The sequence below is a fragment of the Molothrus aeneus genome, chromosome 9 (genome assembly GCF_037042795.1).
Source record: "Molothrus aeneus isolate 106 chromosome 9, BPBGC_Maene_1.0, whole genome shotgun sequence".
NCBI classification, from domain to species: domain Eukaryota; kingdom Metazoa; phylum Chordata; class Aves; order Passeriformes; family Icteridae; genus Molothrus; species Molothrus aeneus.
The window spans coordinates 21,381,513-21,405,827 of NC_089654.1; the positions used below are offsets into that span (position 1 = coordinate 21,381,513).

Sequence of the window (24,315 nt, forward strand, 5' to 3'; positions counted from 1 at the left end):
CCCCCAGCGCTCCCGGGGTGCCGGGGCTGTGCTTGGCCACCGCTCTGCGCCCCGGCCCTCGCACCCGGCCCGCCGGGGCTGTGCTCGGTCACCGCTCTGCACCTCACACCCGGCCCGCCGGGGCTGTGCTCGGTCACCGCTCTGCACCCCACACCTCACACCCGGCCCGCCGGGGCTGTGCTCGGTCACCGCTCTGCACCCCACACCTCACACCCGGCCCGCCGGGGCTGTGCTCGGTCACCGCTCTGCGGCCCGGCCCTCACACCCGGCCCGCCGGGGCTGTGCTCGGTCACCGCTCTGCAGCCCGGCCCTCACACCCGGTCCGCCGGGGCTGTGCTCGGTCACCGCTCTGCGGCCCGGCCCTCGCACCCGGTCCGCCGGGGCGCCCCCTGGCGGCGCGGCCGCTGCCGGGGGCCGGGCCTGGGCGGAGCCTAGCGCAGCCAATCGGGCGCGCCCGGCGCGTTCAAACGGGGCGGGGGCGGCGCCGCGGCCCGAGCGGAGCGCTGCGCTGCGGGGCGGCGGTTGAGGAGGGGCGCGCTCAGGTGAGGGACGGTCCGGACGGACCGACCGACCCACCCACGCACCCTTCCGCGTCCCGGCAGGGCTTCCCCTCCGCGGCCGTGCTCTGGGCAGCCGTGGGGCTGTGGGTCGTGGGGGGCGGCGGCGCGTCTGGAGGTTCAGCTGCCGCCGCCTCCTCGCCGTCTCGCTGAGGGCGGGCCCGTGGCCGTGCGGCTCTGCCGGGGCTCGGCCGGGGAGGGAGGGACGGAGGGGAGCTTTGCTGAGGGGTAACAGAACTGCCGGTTGCTGCAGCTTTGAGCGCTTGCGTTTCGTATCTAGTTAGTGGTTATAATTCTTTAAAAACGAGGAATGAGCGTACTTCTCATTCTGAGTTCAGTTCTCTCGAACTGAACCTCATTCCTTATTGTAGAACGAAGGAGCCTTTAATGGAGAGTTTAACTTTTCTCCAGAAAGACTTTGTTATTATTCATAAGGCACAGCTATGGCTAGAGGAGGGGAGAACTTACAAGACTTATGTTAAGGTGCATGGAAAGGATGGGCTTTTCAGAAAACACACCATTCATAGCGTACATCCGCGTTTATTTACTGACTGCTAGAGGGAACACAAAGCTTGTATTTTGCTAGTCATGTAACATAATTTCCTGTCTGAAACTGGACTGAGCAATAAATACACTGCTCTGAATCTTTGATATTTTTCCTCACAAGTTGTGAGCTATGAAAACTGTACAGTCATGACATGTGTAACTGGATGTAATTGCATAAAGTCTGAGAGTACTCTGAAAGCTACTACTTAAAAGTGTAACATTAAAGGAAACTTCTGTTGGAGCAGTGGCTAAATGATTTCTTCTACATCACTTGGTCTCATTTTGTTTTCCTTTTTGTTTCCTGACCATGTACTGCTGTTGTTAATGATGCTGCAGCTTTTAAAGGATCAAAGGCAGGTGACTTCTTGTTGATTTGTAATCATGAATTACCTGCTGTTGGAAAGTCTGCAGTGAGTATTGATATCAAACCCAATACAACCAACAACTATGATTCAGATGCAACAGGAAAAACATGCTTTCCTGTACAGATTATATATATAGAGCTTTGAAAATATTTACATGTAGAAAGGACAGGGAGTATACTTTACAGTTTTCTTTTGTCCCCTAGGCCAGGTATCTTCTGTTTTGCTATGTGTACCAGAGTGAACTACAATAATGTCCAAAGTTACTACCATTAGTCATCTTTATTAACTATATTGTTCTGATACTGGGTTATATATTGCATATCAAAATCCTGGGAAAAAAAAAATCTTCCTTCCATGTTCACAGACTTCCTAGTCAAGGTTAACTTTGTTGTTCTCTTGGAGTCTGTTAGCTGTGAAACACAAAGGGTGTAAATAGATGTGAGTGAATGGAGATGTGATCTGGAATGTCTTCAGTTTGGAAATCATGGTCGATCATTTGGAAGAAATATCCATGGTCATCTTTGTTGCTAAATAGTTAGATTGTTCTTTTTACCAACTGGTGCTTCTTTCTGATGCTTGGTTTGCTTTCTGAAACAAATCGTAGAAGACAATAAATCCAGTCAAATAGCCTTTTGTTGGAAGCAGTCATTCAGATATAAAAGAATTATTTTTTTTAAATACCAGAGGTGAAACAGGATACTAGTTGTTCTTAAAGTTTGAGAACATGTACTGCAGTGTATGTAAGGAGCTCCCCATGCAGCAAAACATAACTTGCATTGCACATCAACATAATAAAAAATTATTGGCTTTGTCTCCCTAGATTCCTCATGAAGCAGCAACTAGAAATAATCCTTTAGGAAAGTGCTGTACTTTTCAACATTTGGGTTTTAAGAAGCTGGAAGAGAAGATGCCTATTTACACAGTTCCTGCCAGGAGCCCTGCTGGGCCACGATGCACAGCCACTTTGCAGAAGCCTTCCTCACTCAGTGCCCTGGCCAGCAGTAAAGCATCTGGGCAGCAGCTGAGGTCACAGGCGTTGGGAGAAAAGGATGGCCTGCCTTCATGTCCTCAGAGTAAGACTGAGGAAGTAAATAGGACCTATGTGATTTCAGCTTGTGCAAAAGTGACTGATGCGTCAACTTCTTTTAAACTGGAAGGCAGATTAACACTCCAGAGGAGAACTGGAGCAAGCAAAAAATCAGTGTCTGGTAGTGACACAGCACAGAGTACAGAGGAGCTCCAAACAGAGAAAAGACTTACTCTGCGAAGGCGTGTGAGGACTGGCTCCACAGAGAGGAGTAAAATTAATCAGAACATTGTGCCTAGAAAAGGAAATGATGACTTTGATGCACAAGGAAATGACAAGATTGCACTTCCACAAAATATTAAGGGTACAGATGGTGTTAAACCAAACCTAAAGTTAGCTGAGGGCCAGTCAAGTACCAAGTTGCAGCACAACCTGAACAGTAAGGATGCCTTCGGTTTAGTTAGTGGTGTCTGTGAAAATGCTATCAACACGTATTTAAAAGATAAGACAAGCACTGCTGACATACAGTTTCAAAATGAAGCTCCTAAATCAGAACGGTTCATTACCTCAAAATGTGCTAATAGGCTGTCAGGAGAGCAACTGAATGAAAAAGGCAATATAAATAAGCTAGCTGGAAAGCAAAAGGTACAGCACTTGATAAAACACAGCAGCTTGGAAAGACCACGGACACCAGCAAAGGTTTTAACAGAAAGATTTGCACTAACACCAAAGAGCAGCACTTCTCAAGATCAACCATCTCTCAAGCCGGCCTCAAATGAACAAACACCTCACCTGCAAATTTTAGCCAAGAAACTCCCCAGTGTCTCCAGCTCTCTTCCTGGGAGCACAGGTTCAGAAACAAAAGTGAACACAGAAGGTTTAGCTGAGAGCAGCAGTGCTGGGGAAGATGTTTTCAAAGTGAAAAACAGCAAAGTGATTGTAGCTGTGCGGGTGCGGCCCTTCAGCAACAGGTTTGTATCCTGGACTTATCTCTGGTGCTAACACTGTGTGTTGAGTTCTACCTTGTTCTTGTTAATTCATCATTGATCCAATAAGGATATAATGCATACTTGGAAATTAGCTGACACTTCATGCAAGAAGGATTTTATTAAGAAACTGAATTGACTTTATTGGTGGTTGTGTCTGTTTTTTACATATTCATTAACAAAAGTGTTTTGAACTTTAATACTCTGTATGTTCATCTAACAGGTATTTTAGCAATCGTCATTGATTTTTTAAAATTTTCCATTAGTGAAATTACTAACTCAAAGCATGCAGCTCATGTTTTTTCATTTTCCCACCTTTTCCATTCAGAGAGAAAACTGAAGACTCATTCCCTGTGGTCTCCATGAGTGGTTCAGAGACAATTGTGCAAAATCCATCCACAAACCAAGTTTACAGTTTCAATTATGACTTCTCCTTTTGGTCTTTTGACAAGAGTCATCCTAATTTTGCAAGCCAAGCAATGATTTATAAAACTTTGGCACTGCCACTCCTTGAAAGAGCTTTTGAGGGATACAATGCTTGTCTTTTTGCTTATGGGCAGACTGGCTCTGGAAAATCATACACGTAAGTTGCTAATGATAATTGTTAAAATTCTGCCAATTGTTATACAGTGTTAAGTCATGAAAGAGATTGAATGGAATAGATTTCAGAGTGAATGAATCATGTCAAAATGTTATTGTGTATTTTAAAAATAATTATATCAGTATTTATAGCAATTAAGCAAAAGTTAACTTTAGAATATTTTTATGTATGTGACCTTGACTTCTTTCTACTTTTAATGGAGAAAATAAAAACTTTTCCTAGCTTTTAGTGAAAAAAACCCCTTATTAATGCAGATACCTTGTCAGACCCTCCCAGTGGTGTTTTTCACCAGTGTTTGTTATTTTGTGCATGAAGTGGCATAGTAAGTACAGCATGTTTTTTGGAGAAGACATTTAAGAGATCATTTTAATTAGGGTCCTTATGCTTCAGAACTTTAAATAAATCCAGATGTTTGTGGCACTGCTTATTTCAAATCAAATCTTTGCACAAAATAGTCCCAGATAAGTAACAGTTTTACAGTTTATAGCCAATTGTGTATACCTTATTTGTTATTTTGAAATAGAATGCCTAGTGAGCTGTTTGGTTTCCAAACATGCATCTATTAAAATTAGTTTGAGTTCTATAATTCCTATCTGGTGCTATAGGCTTTTAATGAAGGTAGTTGAGTACTAGAAATGTTTCTGTTCAATTTACAATAAATATAGAACTTAGACAGATTAAGTTCCCTCTCAAGTGGGTGAACATCTGTTTTAAGTGGATGAACTCAGTTTTTACTTACACTGCTGATTTTACCTTGGCCTAAAAGAAAGATAGATAAACTCAGGATTGCAACTGTTACCTATTTGTAAGTTTGTTGGGTTTGTGTCTGGATTTATTTTCTTTTACTTTCACTTAAACAATAACTTACCTTTGTGTTTTGAACAAGGCTGAAATTAGTAGCAGGGCCCTCTGGTGAAGTTTACACAACAAATTTGTGCTGTGCAGGGGGATTAGTCCAGTGCACTGCAGGGGGATTAGTCCAGTGCACTGGTGTGCTGCTGTGGCAGAACTCAACAGGAAAAAACTGCACCACAGCTGGAGACAGGCTTAGGTTGTACTGGAAGTGTGCAGAGAATATAAAATGCAGGCATGGTGAGATACTGAACATCTGTAGGTTTAGGCTCTTCAGTTGCTGTAGAGTCTTAGTTTTACTTGGGTTTTCAACCTGTTTCTCAGTGGATGAAATAGAAAATACCTCTGGATATCAGCTTGTCCAACTCCAGATTTAGACAAGCACCAATTTAGATCAGGTTGATTTCTGTTGCTTATTGTTCTATAACTTAGACGTGTGTGGCATGGCAACTGTAGAGCTGTACAGTTAATATTAAAACTGTCTATGGAGAGTTACAAAACTAAACCAGCAGGATTTTTGTGACTGCAGGATGATGGGATTTGATGAAGACCGAGGAATAATTCCAAGACTTTGTGAGGATCTTTTCAATCAAATAGCACAAATGGACAAGGAACAGGTGATATGCTTGTGCCATTGAACTCTGGGGAAAGTGATATTTAGTGCTGCTGCCTTTATTATTGTTCATATTCTTTTGCTGATTCAAATCTTACTTGTGTTGATAGCTCTGATTCATGGGATTCCCTAAACAGTCAAAATCAACATTGTTTTACTTCCTTAATGGCAGTAATGTGAGGAAAAACTATGGACGTGATATTTTTGTTGTCACTAGACAAGGATTCTTTCCTCTGTATTGTATGTCTTACATTTTAAGATATGTGTAAGGAAAGGCAAAACAAAATCCCAGTGGGCTCCATACTTTTTAGTGAAGGCAGTAAAATAGAGCTCAAAAATATGAATTTCTTGTTAAACATCACGTATCAAAGCAAAATGCACTGTAATAGTATTCCACTTCTAGTATTCCAGCTCAGTATTCTAGCTGAAACAAAAAAATAACTACCCTCACTTTCTTTGTATTTTTTCTTTGTGTGGTTGATGTGTCTGTAATGACTGACTATTATTAATTTTTTAGGTTTTGTATCATCTTGAAATGAGCTTCTTTGAAGTATACAATGAGAAAATTCATGATTTGCTTGTCTTTAAAGCTGAAAATGGACAGAAGAAACAAGTAAGTTGCTCACAGAATCAAGTATCTGCATAACCTTTAAGGAGTGGCATTTATTCTGAAACGAAAATGCACTAATGACAAGTGATCATTGTTTTTAATCTAAGTACAATGGGATTCAAGTAAAAAAAAATCAAAATATCACCACATGACTTAAAGCAAAACGCTTGTCACTGGACAAATGCTGAGCAATGCTGAAATAGAAACAAAATGATTCAGTAGAATCCATCAAAAAAATTAAAATCTCCCCTTATCTACAAAATGAAGATGATCTTATGAGCCTTGATAAAAAGTCTCCTAGGATATATCTAAATCTCCAGCTTATAATAAGAATCTTCTGTACAATATAACTTGAGATATAATCTTGTAATTTAGATGGAGTTTGTTTTTTTTTTTTGTTACCTGTTTGTCTCTTGAGGAGCTGGAGGAGGGGGAAAGAAACAAGATTGGACTGATTAACTAGTTAAGTATCACTAGTTAAACCAGTTTAGCTAGTGTTTAGTGGTTGTGTATTAGAATATGTAAAACTGTAAATTAAAGAAATCTGTCTTAAGTAGTGTATGTAAGGAAGGAATTTATTATGTCTGATTTATCAAAAAAAAGTACTTTCTGTGCTTTGACATGGAGCACTATCCTGGCCACTTGTGTGTAAATTAAATATTAGTTTATGGTAGGTGCAACAGATGGTAAGCAACAGTTGATATGCAACATCCACCTTGCTGTTGAAGTAAGTCCTTTAACCTAAGCTTAGTGGACTTCTTATAAAGAAATTAAGACTCTATTGTCTTGTCTAAAGCAGGAGTGCTTTCACTCTGAGTTTTGTCAGTGATTTTGGGGTAAGCTACTTAGAAACACAATAGATTTATGTTATAGAATCGTTTTTTAAGATATTCCTGAGTACTAGATCCAACTAATGTGCTCCTAATAATTTTTATTTTGAAATTATTCTCATCAGCTTCGTGTAAGAGAACATCCAGTGTTAGGACCATATGTGGAAGGCCTGACAGTGTAAGTCTGAACTTATTTGTAAACTGTTTGTTATCTGTACTTATTTTAACAGAGGTATGGTCTAATCCTGAAAAAAGGATATCTTGAGGGGTCTATGAAAGCCATGACTAGCTTGATATATTTTTTTAATTGCCTTAGTGAAATATAGAAGTGTGTGTGTCTCAAGACAACTGCAGCTTTCATTATGTATTTGTGTTCTGTTTGTAACTGGGAAAATGTTTCAGAACTCAGGCAGCAGGGATCTATAGGAAGAAAACTGAACCCAAACTTTCTAATTTTCCCCCCCACTCTAGGAACGTTGTCCGTTCTTACTCTGATATTCAGGTAAGAGTTTTTTGGTTACTAAAAGGGAATACAAATATTTCTGCCTTCTCCTTTTCTGCTTACTGATGAAAAATAAATTCCATGTAGGGGAAGAAAATGTTTACCAGACTGTCCAGTAGTCGATGATATTTCAGCTGATTTTGTGAAAGAGTGATGTAGACTAGTCCTGTATAGTGGAGCTGAGTAGATTTGTACAGTCAAGTGTCACTGTTCACATTGCTATTTCTATAGTTTAACTTTTAAGTCCTTTCTTATAGTCATAATTTGTCTTAAGTGTATTTGCGAACATTTTAATTTTCAGTTAATCATCCAAAGTAGGGTTTGGTTTCATGTCCTGACTTTTGTCTTTTACAGAGTTGGCTTGAACTAGGAAATAAGCAGAGAGCAACAGCTGCTACAGTAATGAATGACAAGAGCTCTAGATCTCATTCTGTCTTCACCCTTGTCATGACACAAACCAAGGTATCGCTGGGGGATTTTTGTATCTGTTCAATTCTGGTAGTAAAAAGTTCTTTTGTGTACTGACTACAAAATTGTGAGAATATAATTGGAGATCTTTGAGTAAAGCACAGGGCATTTTAACATGGCTCTCTACACCACAGAACTTGTTTTATTTTACATGCTTTGAGTAGATTCTGATGTCTTTGTGCTAAGTATATTTATAGCAGCAGTATAAATATGTCTAGGCTGACAGATCTAGGAGTAGTTCCAAGCTTCTCAGTGTGAGTTTTGAGATGTAACAGGAATCCTAATTGAGGCTAGATTGAATTTCACACTGCTGCCAACACATCTTAGCTTCTAAGAGGGTTAGGCTGTGTGAGGTGTGTGGCTGTGCTGAGTTCCTGCAGGCAACAAACTGGGGCAGTGGTAGGAGATGCAGTTTCTGCTCAGTTTCAACACACTTCACTGAATAAATGTTTTCTTGCTTCAGGATGCTTCTTCCCCAAGTGTCTCCAGGATATAGGGACTACAACTGCTCACCTGATTTACAGATGCTTAAAAGACAAAACCTGACTTAGTGGTGTGAGCCTGAAGACAGAAATGGAATAGGTAGAGCTCCTCAAAGTCTACAGACTGTCAGTTTTCTCCATTGACAGATGACTTGTTGGTTAGGGCATTTTGTTCTTGATTGGTTTAATTTTTTGTCCCAGTTTCCTGGATTTTCTCCTTTCTTCATCCCCTTGCCAGTCTCACCACTATTATTGATTTTTCTCTACCATAGCTGTTCCTGAGTTTTTCCACTGACTCCTTAACTCATCTTCATTGGTCTAAGTCAGTAACAGCTTACTGATTTGCATGTTTTTGGATAACTGCAATTGGATTGACTGCAGTCATCAAACTTCAGACCCAAACCCCTAGTTTAGTAATCTGTTGGGTTTGCAGTTCATGCTTGTGCAGTTATTCAGCCACCACTAACTGATACTATGGTTATAAATCTGAGCTTAGTCTCCTTCAAGGGATATACTACAAGAGTACCCTGTCAAAAATTAAATGGCAGCATGAAATTTTTATGTATTTAATGTGAACAGCTTGTCCAATTTCTGCTCATCCTCAGGCTTTTTATTTTGGTTTGAATGCCAGCATCTCCCTTTCTTTCCAGGTAGAATTTGTGAATGAAGAACAGTGTGATCGTAGGCTCACCAGTCACATAAATCTAATTGATCTAGCTGGCAGTGAGTGCTGTACAAAGGCTCAGACCACTGGAGAAAGGCTGAAGGTAAATCAAGAAAAGGCTTGACTCCTAAGAACACCCTTAAACTCCAAAGCATAACACTCCTAACAGGACTTTTGGGCAGGAACTGTAGCTATAAAAGGATGTATATAGCCCTTATGCTTACCAGTATTACATCACATTTTGCCAGTGAGAGTGGGTGGCCTGAAGAAATTGTTTGAACTGTGCAATGTGGCAGATCTTGCTTAGAACACTTCTCCCCATGTTATGTAGGTCTAATGATCCTGCAGACGGAGGGAGGGGCAAATGGTGTGACTTTGGAAATCATGAATCCAATATCACATGGAGTTGAGGCTTGCCCCTTTTTAGATTTTTCTAATAAGAGCCTTTATTTCAAGCTGCCTTTGTAAGTTTGATGGTTCTTAACACTACTTATTTTAAAGGCAGGGTCTTTGTTCTTTCCAAATGAAGATGCCCTTCCATCTTATTGTTTTTTTAATAACTGGGGACATTTAACGTTGTACAGCTGTAGTATACATTGAACAAACTTAATTAATCAACAATATAGTTGTTAACATCACACATGAAACTGCAACTGTATCATAAATATTTGTATTTTTGCTTTGTGTAGGAAGGTGTGAGTATCAATAAATCACTGTTGACCCTTGGAAGGGTTATTTCAGCACTGTCTAAACAGTCTCAAAATGGAAAGAAAACTTTCATTCCTTACCGGGAATCTGTCCTTACCTGGTACGTACATTATATAGCGATTGAGGCTTTCTGAGGTTGTGGTTTTCTCATCTCTTCATGAGGCACCTCTTCCCATCCTTTCTCTCTCTCTCTCTCTCTCTCTCAAATGACCTGTGGAGGGCAGAAATTTGCCTGTTGCATCAGATAAAGACCAAGCAGGAGCTTGGTTTGTGTTTTATGCAGCTAACAGTCCCTCTCAAATAGGTAGCAAACCCTTGGTGTTTTGTATTTAGTCTGTTCCAATTGGGAAGTTTTGAATTTTTCTGTCAGTGTGAGGGCCAGGGATTGACTGGTATTCTCCTGTCCAATGAAGGCTGCTAAAGGAAAGTCTTGGTGGCAATTCCCAAACAACCATGATAGCCACAGTGAGCCCAGCTGCCAGCAGCACGGAGGAGACGCTCAGCACCCTTCGCTATGCCAAACAGGCTTGTTCAATTATCAACATTGCTAAAGTAAATGAAGATGTCAATGTCAAACTAATCAGAGGTGAGCTTGACCTTTCAGCAGTCTTTCAGGGTTGTCATTTGCATGTGTATTCAGCTTATTTCTTATAAGAGTTGTTACTACTAATATTCTGTTGTGTTGACTGACCTCTTGTCAACTAGACTAATAGAGCTTGGGATGTCTTCCTTTTAATATTATTGTTCTTTGTGAGCTTTTTTATTTTCCAAAATGCAAGTGATATCTTAGCTTACACTTGAGAACTGGAAATAGAGAAAGGTGTTTTGTTTTTAAATAAAGAACAGGATTAATTTTGTACTATTGTACTGAAGTGTATTTTGTCTTCATTTTTTACGTGTACTGTATGTCTGGTTTGTCTCATGCAGAATTAAAAGCTGAAATTGAAAAACTGAGGGCAGCTCAGAAGAGTGCTCTGAACACTGATCGTGAAAAATACAGGCGTTATTTGCAGGAAATAACATCTCTGAGGGTAGAATTGCACCAGCAGGAGAGAAACATGGCAGAAATGCAAAGGTCAGGCACTCATTAATGTCTTAATTTAAAATGGAAAGGGTAAAATTTATATGCTGTAATTTTCTCTTAATATGTTATTTTTTCCATATATTAAGGGCCTGGAAAGAAAAACTTGAACAAGCAGAAAAAAGGAAATTGGAAGATATAAAAGAATTACAGGTACATTTTTTTTTCTATAGGACATAATGCAGAAAATATAACCTCAGCAAGCCTTGCAGAAGAATGAGAATAGCTGTAAGACTTGGTTTCCTTAATACTCACCTTGCAACAGATTGCTGTGACTTCTTTGAAAAATTTAGTGTAGATATTCATTACTTTATGAATGCATAAAGTAAATTGTTTAATGCAGAGCTCTTTTTTATCTAGAAAGCTGGAATTGCATTCAAAATGGACAATCATTTACCAAACCTTGTCAATCTCAATGAAGATCCTCAGCTTTCTGAGGTGCTGTTATATATGATCAAAGAAGGAGAAACTACAGTTGGAAGGTGTACACCGAATTCAAAACATGATATCCAGCTTTCTGGAGTGCTGATTGCTGATGACCATTGGTTTGTAGTGTTGTTTTTATATTTTAAATTTCTTCTTACCCTTCCCTTTCTTTTGGAGTCACTCTTCCTTCTGGCAGTAACAAAATATAGTCTTCTAGCCAAGCCAATGCTATGGAGGGATATTTTTTGTACTGCTCAATGATTAAGGCAGCTACCTTCTGTTCCCTCTAGAAATCTGTTAACTGATGCAGTTTAGTTTCTTTGTTTATTACATTCATGTAGCAAAGATTTCTTCTGCGGCATTTCTATGTGAATAAGACCTGATCAAATGATGCTGTGTGATAGATAAATGTTACATTAAGTTCAGTGGAAAAGTGAAATGCCTTGACAGTTTTAATTTAATAAAAAAAGACAGCAGCTTGGCTGTTCTGGAGAAATATTGCTCAAAGTGCATTCCCTGCAACTGATCCCCAAAAAAATGCTGTAAGAAATGTAGCTAATTAGTACTAAAACCATGAAAGTCACATTATCAAAGAAATTCTCAGATGGCAGGGTATTGCAGTAATTTTCTAGCAGTGGATTCCTAGATATAAATATAGGTTCTCTACCAAAATATAGGTTGTCATTCAGTAGTTATGTTGTACCTAAGTAGTGTGAAGACAACACACACCTAGGAAAACAATAGCATCTAAAGCTTGAATTTTAGTCTATTAAGAAGCATCACTTGCAATTAGCACAAGCTACTAATACTGCAAATGTTTCTTGTTTCCAGTGTTATTAAAAATACTGTTGGCAAAGTAAGTATTATTCCACTTAGAGAAGCCAAGACATACGTAAATGGGAGATGCATTTTGGACCCAACAATTCTGCATCATGTAAGTACTTGATCTGGTAATAGTAATTTGTGCATGTGTGGGTTTCTTTGTTTTGTTAATATCTCAGCTTCAGACTGCAGGTTTTCTGAGAATGCTCTGTAACCATAAATATTTGTCCCTTCTCTTTGACTTCTAGCTTCACCTACATGCTTTAAGAACTGAAAATTTGCTTATAAATCTGAACGTTTCAGCAGAATTTTTTTTCTCCCAATAGGGTGATCGAGTGATTCTTGGGGGAGACCATTATTTCAGGTTTAATCATCCAGCAGAGGTTCAGAAAGTTAAAACACCTTCTTGTGGGACTTTATCTTTGCATGATGGTCCAAAAGATTTTGAATTTGCAAAGAATGAGCTACTGATTGCACAGCGAACACAGTAAGTATTGATTCTTCTTGTTCTGAAAATAAGCTCAGTTGTTAATTCAACCATGCAATTAGTTTTAGAAGTAACTGAATATGATTAATTATTTCACGAAGGGGAAAGTTGGAAAATAGCAACTCCATTTATAATGGAAGTCACAGACTTGGCTGAAATAATGTACACCTCTAAGGTTCAATCACACAAGCTAATCCAGATACCAACAATGTAGACCACTCTTTAGAAAAACTGAGCTCCAGGGCTCCTCAGAGTAGTGTATCTCTTTAATTATGTTTCTCTCCAAGCATGTGATGAGTCTGAAAAAGAATTTTGATGTTTTAAAGAGATTTAAAATCTGATAAGTAAATGCCTTAGGAAAATGAGAAGAACCTAAAGTAATAACCTTAGATCTTCTGTGATGGAGAATTTGAGAGACAGTGAAATGTTATTTGTACTTACTTCATTATGGGGTGTTATTAAACCAGTGGACTTACTGATTTAAAATTTAATTTTGTGTCTTAATGTGAGTTAGTGAGTTTCCATCACATCTTTAAATTTGTGAAAATTATGTAATAAAATAAATATGGAAATTGAGTGGATTTGAAATTCTGGAATGTCTTTCATATTTACATTGGAAATGTCTACATTTTGTCCATGAAATCGAAACCATGTAAAGTATGTAAGTTTTTTGTTAAAAAAAAAATTAAACCCTTATGAGAGAAAAAAAGATTATAATCTGTATGCATCTTATAAGAGACAAACAGCAGCAATCTAAATGTATGGCACTTGTAGGCTTGAATCAGAAATTGAAGAGGCACGACTCAAAGCCAAGGAAGAAATGATGCAAAGTGTCCAAATAGCAAAAGAGATGGTTCAGCAAGAACTGACCTCACAAAAAGAAGCATATGAGAGCAAAATAAAATCCCTGGAAGCAGAGGTGGTAAGTTGTCATTGCATCGTTACATGAAATATATCTATAAAGTAAACCAGAAATTGTAGTATGTGGTATCTGTTTTTTCAGTGCTTGCTTGGCCTTGGTTTGTGTGGTTTTGGTTTTCTTTTGCATATTATAGCAGCATGTTGAGAATGCAAAGCCTCATTCTTGAAAAAAAGTCAGCCTTAGTAACAGAAGAAGTTGTAAAGTACTTATCCTCTTCAGAGTTAGTCCAGGAATTGTAACTTGTAAGCAAAGAAAAATGCCTACAGAATCTACCTTATTGTATGAGGCTTTTAATTCACTGTACTGGATTGATTAATACAGTTTTATTTTGTCTTTCCATGCTTGCATGCTGCTTTATAATTGTTTTATTTCAGTGCAGTTGCAACATGCATAAGTTGACATAGAATAGTACATTGTGGTAAAAAAATAATGAGGTATATCATATCTTACATATTCTATAGAAGACCTAAAGTGATGCTTGTGAACTGGGATAAAACCATTGCTGACCTTGGGCTGTGTAGGTCAGAGGCTGCACATTGAAATGTATGGAATATCTGCCTGAAGGATGGGTCAGAAATGCTGTAGGAGTATTCCTCCTCTCACTTTTCCTTTTTGATATTAGAGAGAAGAATCTCGTAAGAAGCAAATCCAAGAACTGAATAACCAAAAAGCCACAACCAAAATACAGGAGCTGGAGAAGGCAAAGAAAAGCCTTGAGCTAGAACTCCACTTCAATAAGAAGCGTTTAGAAATGGAGACCTTAGCTACCAAGCAGGTAATTGAAACAAAACCTTTTAAGGCAATAAACTCTGGTTTGGTTTGGGGGCTTTTTGAAATTATTTTTTTGAAAATCAATTATTGTAAAGGAAATTATTTAAAGTACTTTTATGTGATTTTATGCAGAAGAACTGATGTTTTGTTTGCAACCTGAGTATGTTAATGTATTAATGCTGGGGATTAGCTAATGCTGACCTCATTTCTTAAATAATGTGGATGGTTTTGTTCCTGCACCAAAATTTAGCACCTGTTGCCTTTGGCAAAAGTTATTACTCCAGACGTTAATGTAAGTAATGACTGAGTCTTGGCTGGTTTTTATATATATCTGAGTGCTGCAACAAATACAATTCTTTAAAAAAGCTGTTCCTCTTTAATTCTAGTATTTTTTTGAGCACTGCAATATGTAAGCAAACCCAGAGAACTGTCAGTTTGAAAATGAATTATTTTGTATTAGCAAAGCAGATGTCCAGTATAAAATTAATTTTGTGAGTCTTTAAAATGCCAGGAATAAAAAATTTAGCTCCAACAAACAGCATTAAGTGTTTTAGATTTGTTTTTTTACTACTGCCCGTTTTCCCCCAGGCTCTAGAAGACCATACTATTCGTCATGCAAAGATAGTGGAAGCTCTGGAAGCTGAGAAGCAGAAGATTGCTGAGGAAATAGATGCCCTTCAGAAGAACCATGGAAGTGGCAATAAATCAGTGATGGGTACGTATGTATATGCATGGTGTTACAAAGGCAATGCTGGCTTCTCTTGTCTCAGTGGGCATGGGTGATGGGTATTGATACAGGAACCTTTTCTGTTCCACTAATACTTCTCCAGTGATCCTGAACAAGAAGAGCCTTCTGGTTGTTACAATCCTTTCTATTCATCAGCTCTATGTATTAGACTGCATTACAAGCTCTGTTTAATCCCACTCAGGGTGGTTAGGGGGACATGCCTGTAGTCTGTATTTATTCCAGTTACTTAAAAGTCCTTCTCTGTCTGTCTCCACTGGTCAGGCATTAACACTTGGGGAAACTGAGTAAGAGAATTCATTTTCTTCAGTTTCTTATCTTGGATTAATAATAATAATAAGTGTCTAGGCTTATGCCTCTGTTTCTTTATATATAATATAAAATAATATAATATTATATATATAAAATAATATAATATATAAAATAATATAATATTATATATAATATAGAATATAAAATATAGAATATAAAATAATATAAAATATTCTTTATATAAATACCCTTTACCCAACCATTTAAAAGGGTTATCTTGCCTGGAAGGATAATGTTTTCCCAGTGTGTTGAGAATTCTTGCAACTATTGTTGGCTAAATTACTTTTTTGCTTTTGGGTTGTGGTTTCTTTTCTGCCTTTTATTTTGTATACCCTAAAGTTGTTGCATCACATTGTTTGGTTCACAAAATCAGTATGTTCTGTATTCTTTATTAGTTCCATTAAACTGGAAGTCTCTGAAGCTGTCTGTGATGATTAAAGAAGCTAATGCCATTAGCACTGCCCTAGGGAAAAACACTGTTTTCTGCAGGTCAGTATCTGAGTGAGTTACTTAATTATAATGTGTATATGTAATAGTTATATAATATTTATGTATATATTTGGGGGTGGATTCAGGATGTGCGGTGAGCTGTTGTTGTTTCTTTTAACAGTCTTGTGCAATTGAACATGATAAATTTATTTTCCAAACTGCTGTTAGTTAAGTGTGTAGCTGAGCCTTGGTGTTTTGAAATGGGAATTTCGAATTTGAATTTTAGATCAAAACTTTAAAGGTATGCTATAGCAAATTAATTTTGAATTTAGTGTGCTTTGGAGGTGAATCTTCTGATGCCCATGTCCATCTTACTTTGGTTCACTTATTAGAGTGGTGCTAAAGCACAGTAACTGAGATGCATGATGTATGAAGAAATTTTTGTGTGTAGGTCACATTTTTAGTCTCTGTATAATCCTGCCTACAAGTATCTCATTTATTTTTGCAATATTAATGCAGGTTTTTGCCTTGATTTTTGTCTTTTTTTTAAACTTTCTCCAATTCTTAGGCGTGACAAAATTGATGATAAAACAGGAGCAGTGTCTCCTATTCAGGTGCAGGTTCGTAACATCAAACTGGGAATAACAACTTTTTGGAGCCTAGAGAAATTTGAATGCAAACTAGCAGCAATGAAAGAACTCTATGAGGTCAGTAACAATTGAAGAAGAACCACTGGTAATCAGTAATATTTTATCAAAGATAAGGTTCTGATAATGCATGCAGGAGGAAAATCTTTGTGGGTTTTTGGGTTGTATATCTTAAACAGCAAGACACATGACTACTTCTCACTAAAAACATGCAGATGTGTTTGTCCATCAAACAAAATGAATGCAATAGAAACAAATGACTTTATTCAGGTCATTTTGTGTAGAGAGTGAGAAGCAGTAAAGCAAGGACTGCTTTGTGATTATTTTGGTTGTTCAATTGTTTTATATTGTAAAAGAGTTTGAATTTCTAAATTGAGTTTTCATTATTATGTTCTATTTATCCACATGTTGACTACTTTTTTGGTTTTTTTCTGTTTAACTCTTCTCCTTCCCTGTATTTCCTTTATTTTTTCAGAGTAATGATAGAAATAAAGCTGTTGTTGATGTGTTTTATGATCCTGCTGATGAGTGGGAACCTGACATTTCAGACAGCTCTGTTTCCTTGCTTTCCAGAAGAAGGTAAAAGTAATTTGTAGCTACTCTCCTACACTTAAAACAAAGCAAAAAATTGTGTAGCTATCTAAATATACTTTTGTTCCACTCTCATACACTGTCTATCTGGTGACTCTTCTCTTATATTTACTCATTCTCTTGGATTTCCTCCATGGACAAATAAAAGGAACAGAAGTTGCATGTAGAGCTTTCCAAAGCATCAGTGCAGAGTGAAATGTGTAGTTTTTAATGTTTCCTTCCCACTTCTATACTATCCAAGTATTGTTTTTAAGGAATAACTTGCATATGGTCTGGGACCTTGCATTTGAAGTTTTAGCCTTATAAAAATATTTATAACTGGCTCACTCATTTGTGCAAGCTGTAGCTCATCATGGAAATGCTTGATGAGGAGAAATGCTTTTCTTTTCAAGGTTTTTCATGTTCTTTTACCATCCTTTCTTAGAAGTAGAAGCTTCATGAAGAACAAGAGAATATCTGGATGTTTGTCTGAGATAAAATTGCAATCTATTCAGGATCAACAGACTTCCTATATATCAGGTACTTCCTAAATGGCAGAAGACCTTTCATTTCATATTGAGAATTTGAACCTACTACATGCATAAAACGTGGGTGCTTCTGATGGTTGTTTAAAAACTATGGGTTGGAAAGCAAAATTAAAAATGTCCTGTTTATGATACCTTCATATTTATAATGTCAAGCTGTTAACAGTAGGGATTTCTGTATTTTTGATTATCCTTTCTTAGGGCAAAAACTTCCTGACCAGCACTTTATGAGCCCAATGTAAGAAATTTATCTAAAACATTAATCTGCTTAACTATGTGGGTTAATTGGAGAAAGAGGCTAAATCCTGAAACAGCAATATAGAGACTTCATTTGCTGTTATTAATTCAATTACTGAGGTTTCCCCAAGCTTTTGGTCAGGTTTTACAGCCTTTTTTTTCCCCATGAAGTATAGGATGCTTTAGTCTTCCAATTATTTGAATGCATTCAGTTATTTTAGATTGGTTGGATTTTATTTTTTATTTCTCTGTATCTTTGATTGTTGAAACAAATGTATTCATACTATGGAATTTCTCTTTGTTCTAACAGAACTTAAAAACTATTCAGAACATTTTACACATTTTTTCTGAATGACTGCCTTGAGTAGGTGAATGTCTGTATAAAAGTCATTAAAAAGACACATGGACTGCTCACTCCTATGAAGAGTTTCTTGCATGTGTTTTTTGCTTTTACCTTGTACAGGTTCATTGAACAAGTCCAGCATATGCTCAAGCATTTCTGAATTATTTCTTCCTGGAATTTGCAAGGAATCTATAAGTTCAGCTTTAGATTTGCTGGAACAGAATCATGAAGGAGGAAAAAGTATAGCAGATAGTCTCCTAACTAATTTGTTTATAGTTTTTTCTGGAGCATCTGCCATTTCCAAAGCCTATGAACAGCAAGATGAAGAATGTCAGGAAAACTGTAAGTCTCATTTTCATAGTGGTTTAAACATTTCTAATGACTTGTCTTTCATAAATGCACAAGTATTTGTGTTTGTCAGTCACAAGAATTAAAGTTTCTGTGTTCATTTGCAGGAATTCAGCTTTCATTTCTTTCTCTTGTAGTTTTCTCTCTTGATCGTGCTGCTCAGTCCTACAGCATCAGAATTGTCTCTGCTTTTGACCAGATTGTGGTTATAAGTAAACTCTGGCTTAATAATGTTCAAAAGTGTTCAGGATCTAGGAAAGTTGATGAAGAAATGAAACAGGAAATAAAGAACTTGGGAGGTTATTTACAATTGCTGTTGCAGGTAAAGCATATTAAAGAATTCATCTGTGTATAGAAAACTTCTCTGCATTAATGTCGTATTTATTATAGACTTACTAAAAGCATTTAAATGCCCAGTGTGTGTAATGACAAAACAATGCACCTAAATAAAATAGCCAAGGCTGCTTTTTTTTCTGGCTAAGCTGGTAGTTCCATGTGCTAGTGGAGAGTAATGCAGACCTTCCTGTGCCCAGGCCCTGACAGAAGCATTGGTTCTTACTTATAAAATGGTAAAATTAAACATGCAATAAGAGCAAATGATAGTTTAGACTATGAAGTGCTGCTGTTTATAACATCATAAAACAGTGGCCAGTGAATATTATTTTTGTGCACACTACAGCCTTGTGAATCTATTGTTCCTTTAAAACTATGTAGTACAATGGTGTGGTAGCTCTGTGGTTGCAAGGCATGATTTTTTAGCTGTGATAGATAGGCATTTTCAGCTTTACATCTTCCTAATTCCAATGACTTAAGTATTGAGTGCTAGGAACTCTTGCTGTATGGAAAGTGTGTATTTGACCAGAGGTGCTTTCTGGCATCAGTGAAAGATGTGCCTTTGTTTCCCAGGGGTGTTCTTCAGATATATCCTCGATGGTAACAGAAGCATGGAGCAAAGTAAACCAAACAGTGAAACAAACAATGAAATATGTAGGACACTTGGCAGTAGTCACAACAACTGATATTTCATTTCCTGAAGAGAGCAACATTCCTACCTCTAGTTTACAGGTGAAGAAAGGTTTCTTAGAATACTGATTATAAATAGTAATTCTAGTGTTGAGGTCACACTTCCTATTGGTAACTGAACTCAGGAGCAAATTGTTCCATATAGCAACTTCATCAAACAAATTAAGTATATTTAGAGTTTATCTTATACTACAAATTTGGTGAAAATTGATGTATTGGTACCCTTGACCTTTTTTCCTTAAAAACCACATCCTTTGAATAAGTTAAACCTATGAAGAGAAAGAAGTGTACAGTGCTTTTAGGACTGTACCTGCACTGAGATGATACAAGCCTATCTGTTTCACTGAAATTCACTACTTGTATTTTAGTAATCTGTATCTAAGTACTACATTGATTATACAAAAATCTGACCTGAGCTCCTGTGGTCCAAGGAAGGCATGTGTCTGAGTAGACCTGCACTGAATAATTTGCTTGAAACAAACTTATTTCTAGTCTACTGTAGAGAAATTGTTTTAATTCAAGACCACATCAGTTTCTTTAACCATTGCATTTGGAACCTTTGTTTTAAAAGGAATTTGTACTTGCCATTTATGATGGAGTAGGCTCAGGACTGGAGTGTCTCATTGATGCTGTACAGGAGAAAGCAAGAATAGTACAGAAAGAACTTGTGAAACAATGTCCACAAAATGAGGTGAGATGAAATGAAGTTTAAAAACTGCTACTATATCTTGGAGGCACTTGATCGTGTTTTGTTTCTTGTGCTTGTATTTTAAGTCATGAAGATGATGCTGTAGGGAGTTACACAAAGTAGAGAATAAAGTATAAGGAATAAGCACCATAGGTAAAAATATTTCTGCAGCTGTTTGAAAATTCCAGTAGGGAAGTTTGGGTACCCCATGGAAGCACATCACTTTCGTAGTGGGTAAGCCCTTTTGACAGAGAGCCTGGCTGAATTCCAAGAGCATACTTGAGAAAGAGTGAAATCTTCTGAGTGATAAATTGTTCCTCTCAAGGACAGCAAAAATTTCTGCCTACTCTGGTTTTCACTGTTGTCATTCTTAATCCTACAGATAGTAGTGAAACAGTCCAGTATACTTTATTTCAATGTCTTTTGCTTAACTCCCAAATGCTTTGGGTTTGCAGCAAATGGAACTGAGCACTCTGCTTTCCAAATAATGTTGTTGACTTGCAGCTAATTCTCAAGTATCTGCTGTACATGCTTGTCTCTGGTGCAACTACTGTAAGGATGGAAAGAAAATGCCAGAGCTACCCCTGCCACTTAGAATGACAGTGATACAAAGTTACAGGACAACCTTTCTGTAGTGAATATTTAAATATGCTCATTTGATCCTCCCCTAGGAAGGGGTTTAAAACCCTGCAGATGTAATTAATGTTTTCTTTGAAAAATTGCATGTTTACTTGCAGAAAATGCTATTTTGGTATTTCTCTCTTTAGTATGTCAGTGTTTGTTCTTTTTCTTTTAATGTATCTTGACTTGAATGAAGTGTACAATATAATTAAAAGTTTCTTTGTAGATTCAAAATCGAATAAAGGATAACGTGGTGGCATTAGCCAGATTCCTTGACAATAACATGTCTTACTGCAGAAAGGTAAGATAAATGTTTCCCAAAATGTGTGCTTTGAGTCTGGTATTTAAATTTTAAGGATGCATCTATCTAAGAAGAGGAATGTGCACATATATCTATATCTATATCTATACATACACATACATACTGTATATTTCTGATTGCATGCTGACACCTCCTGTCACAACAGCATTCCTATGACTGGAAAGCTAACTTTCCTTGCTGCTGCATTTCCACTCAAAACTCTTTTATTTTAATTTTACTTAAGATAAAGGATTTCTGGAGGTACTTGTATTTTCCTTTTTGTGCTCATCTTGAACAACCTAACTACCTGTTGTGGTTTGTTTTAAGTTGAAAGATCAACTTTGCTAGTGCAATTATTTTATAACTGCTGCCATAGTTTTATGACAATAGTTACTGGTATTTTGAATTAAAAGCCAGAATAGGTGATTTATCCTCTAAGACCCAAGCATTTCCTGGATTTTCACATCATTTGCTCTTTTCTTCTTTTCCTAACCCTGTCAACCATGTGCAGTTGTGCATTCTTTTCAGTGCTGTCTTATATGGCATGACATTGATTTGATTTTGTGTTTCAGCATTGGCTTGATCTATGTGACTGAAACCATAATAGGCATGTTTAGTAGTTAATATCCTGTGATGTATTTGAGTCTCTTGAAATTGCTCTTTATTAATACAGAAAGAAACAGAATCTCAGCTGCCAGAAGAAGAGTCTCTATATCGAGAAATAAAGAAGAGCACTAAGATTGCAGTGAAGTATTTGGAATTGGAGCAGTGCCTGACTGAAGTCTGTCAAATTGTCTCTTCCATATTACAAGGTATTAGCTGAGTTACCACCTGTAACCTATGGGCTACAGGAGACTTGCAAAGGGAGAGGGCTCCTTGGTACCTGCAAAATGCTGCATTTGATTCTTTTTGTTTCTCTTTCTCATAGGGTTATACAGAAACACCAGTCCTCTCAGGAGCTTTGCAGAAAATATTTCTGTCATTGCTGGATATTTTAACAACTATTTCAGTTTATTTACCTTGTCTTCTGTGAACAACCCTATCCAGAAAATGCATGTGCCTTTTATGAACCTGGATGAATTGGACTCTCTGGTTGATTCCCTTATTATGAATGTTGAACTTGAACAAAGACAGCTATCACTGCAATCTCCAATTATTTGTAATGAAACTGCTGAGACTCAAGGAGGACAGGTTGAAACAGGTCGGGTTGAATTTGCTCGGAAACAGAATGGGATTCCAGAACGCACACAGACTCCAGAGCTTTCAGCTGGTAGGATAGAATGGGTATAAAATGTTATTATCAAGAAATTAAAGAGAACTCTTTCCTATTGCAACATATCAAAAAAAGCTACAATTTATTGCTAATATTACTAGTGAGCGAGTGGTGGGAAAGTAAAATGCCGTGTTTGTCTAAGTACCCTATATTTCACCAAAGAAAAAAATAACATTCCTAAAGAGGCTGTCAAACTTGAAAATATAATTCCTTTTGTTTTAATAGAAGTCTATTACTGCCTAAGTTTATAAAAAATAATTTTATTTTTTTAAATTTTTGCTTCACCTCAGCTGCATTATAATTTAGTAATGTACTGCAACTTGAAAGTGTTTTTTATGCCTTTTTTTAAACAGAGCAAAAACTTTGTATTTATTTATGTAGAGGAAAACAACACGAGCTAGTAAAAGTACTTTACAGCCTTATTTGATAAATGCTTTTTAAAGTGGTTTTTAGTTCATTGAAGAATCTGCACTTAAAGTATCAATGATGCTGTTCAAAGTAATCTGAAGTAAGTTTATGTTGGGTTTGTTGCTAGTGAGTTATCTTTTGATTGCTGAAATAATTTTCCTTACTATTCATATTGAAATAGAAGCATATCTGTTCCTAAATAACATTTAAATTATCACAGGTTGTAGAGAGCTTCCCAATCCACTATTTCCTTGTGCTTGTGATCATTGTTTAACAAGCCAAGAGTGTTGAGAAATTCAGAAGGTAAAAGCTAAGGTTTTTTCCTATACATCAATGCATCTGTCATAGTTTAAGCCCAGCTGGAAGCACCACAAAGCCACTTCCTTGCTCCCCCTTTAGTGGGGGAGAATCAGAAGGGTAAAAGTGAAAAAATTCCTGGCTTGAAATATAAGCAGTTTAATAGGGAAAGCAGAGGCCACACACACAAGCAAAGCAAAACAAGGAATTAATTCACTCTTTCCCATGGTCTTCCCCATGGGCTGCAGGAGAATCTCTGGTCCCATGCCTGGAGCATCTCCCCTGCTCCAGCACAGGGTTGTGGGTCCTTCCCACAGACTGCAGTTCCTCATGAACTGCTCCAGTGTGGGTCCCTTCCACAGGGTGCAGTCCTTCAGGAGCAGCCTGCTCCACTTTGGGTCCCCTCAGAGTTACAAGTCCTGCAAACGAACCTGTTCCAGCATGGTCTCCTTTTTCCACGTGTCCACAGTTCCCTGCCAGGACCCTGTGGCATCATTGGCTTGCCCTGGCTTTCCCTCCATCGGGCCCCTCTGTGCCAGTGTGGGCTCCTCCTCCTCCTGTGCATCTCTGCTTCCACATGGACCCACCCACAGGTCCCAATCTCTCTGACTTGTGTTCACACTGGAGTTCCAGTGTGTCCAGTACAGCAGCACAGAAACAGCCGCTGTCCTGACCATGTGCATCACCATGGCTGTCCTCAAAATGTCCCCAAGCACAGCAGAGCGAGGGGATCAGCAGCACGACAGAGGGAAAGCAAAAAGCAGCCACAGATGAGCACTGTACTAATGTACTGTAAGGCATCAAGCCCAGGAGCAGCCAAAGAGCAATAACAGCTCTAAATTCCATCTAGCACATTCCAATCAAAGCTGTTATCTTGAACCTTCTGAGCCCCATGTTGGGCATCAAAAGGAACTGTTGTGGTTTAACCTGAGCTGGTAACTCAGCCCTACACACCTGCATGCTCACTGCCTCCCAGTGGGACTGGGGAGAGAATTGGAAGAGTAAAAGTGGGAAAAATCAGGGGCTGAGATAAAGACAGTTTAATAGGAAAACCAAAAAATTGTGCATGCAAGCCAAACAAAACAAGAAATCAATTCACTACTTCCCTTGGCCAGGCAGGTGTTCAGCTATCCCCAGGAAAGCAGGGCACCTCATGTGTAACTTAGGAAAGCAAATGCCATCACTCTGAATGTTTCCCCATTCCTTCT

At 38.0% G+C, this 24,315-nt stretch overlaps 1 protein-coding gene across 1 annotated transcript; it reads left to right on the top strand.

Moving 5' to 3' along the window:
* Positions 1–2,375: 2,375 nt before the first annotated feature.
* Positions 2,376–22,419, top strand: KIF14 (kinesin family member 14). The gene is made up of 29 exons (XM_066555957.1): positions 2,376–3,466; positions 3,810–4,064; positions 5,464–5,551; positions 6,065–6,160; positions 7,113–7,165; positions 7,459–7,489; positions 7,844–7,951; positions 9,090–9,206; positions 9,793–9,911; positions 10,225–10,397; positions 10,739–10,886; positions 10,982–11,045; positions 11,253–11,437; positions 12,150–12,252; positions 12,467–12,627; positions 13,402–13,549; positions 14,172–14,324; positions 14,909–15,035; positions 15,773–15,866; positions 16,375–16,513; positions 16,929–17,032; positions 17,469–17,563; positions 18,269–18,490; positions 18,634–18,818; positions 19,403–19,561; positions 20,091–20,210; positions 21,055–21,129; positions 21,803–21,941; positions 22,058–22,419. Exons 1-29 carry the CDS (start codon positions 2,376–2,378, stop codon positions 22,417–22,419), a joined length of 4,914 nt encoding a protein of 1,637 aa, XP_066412054.1.
* The last annotated feature ends 1,896 nt before the right edge of the window (positions 22,420–24,315 follow it).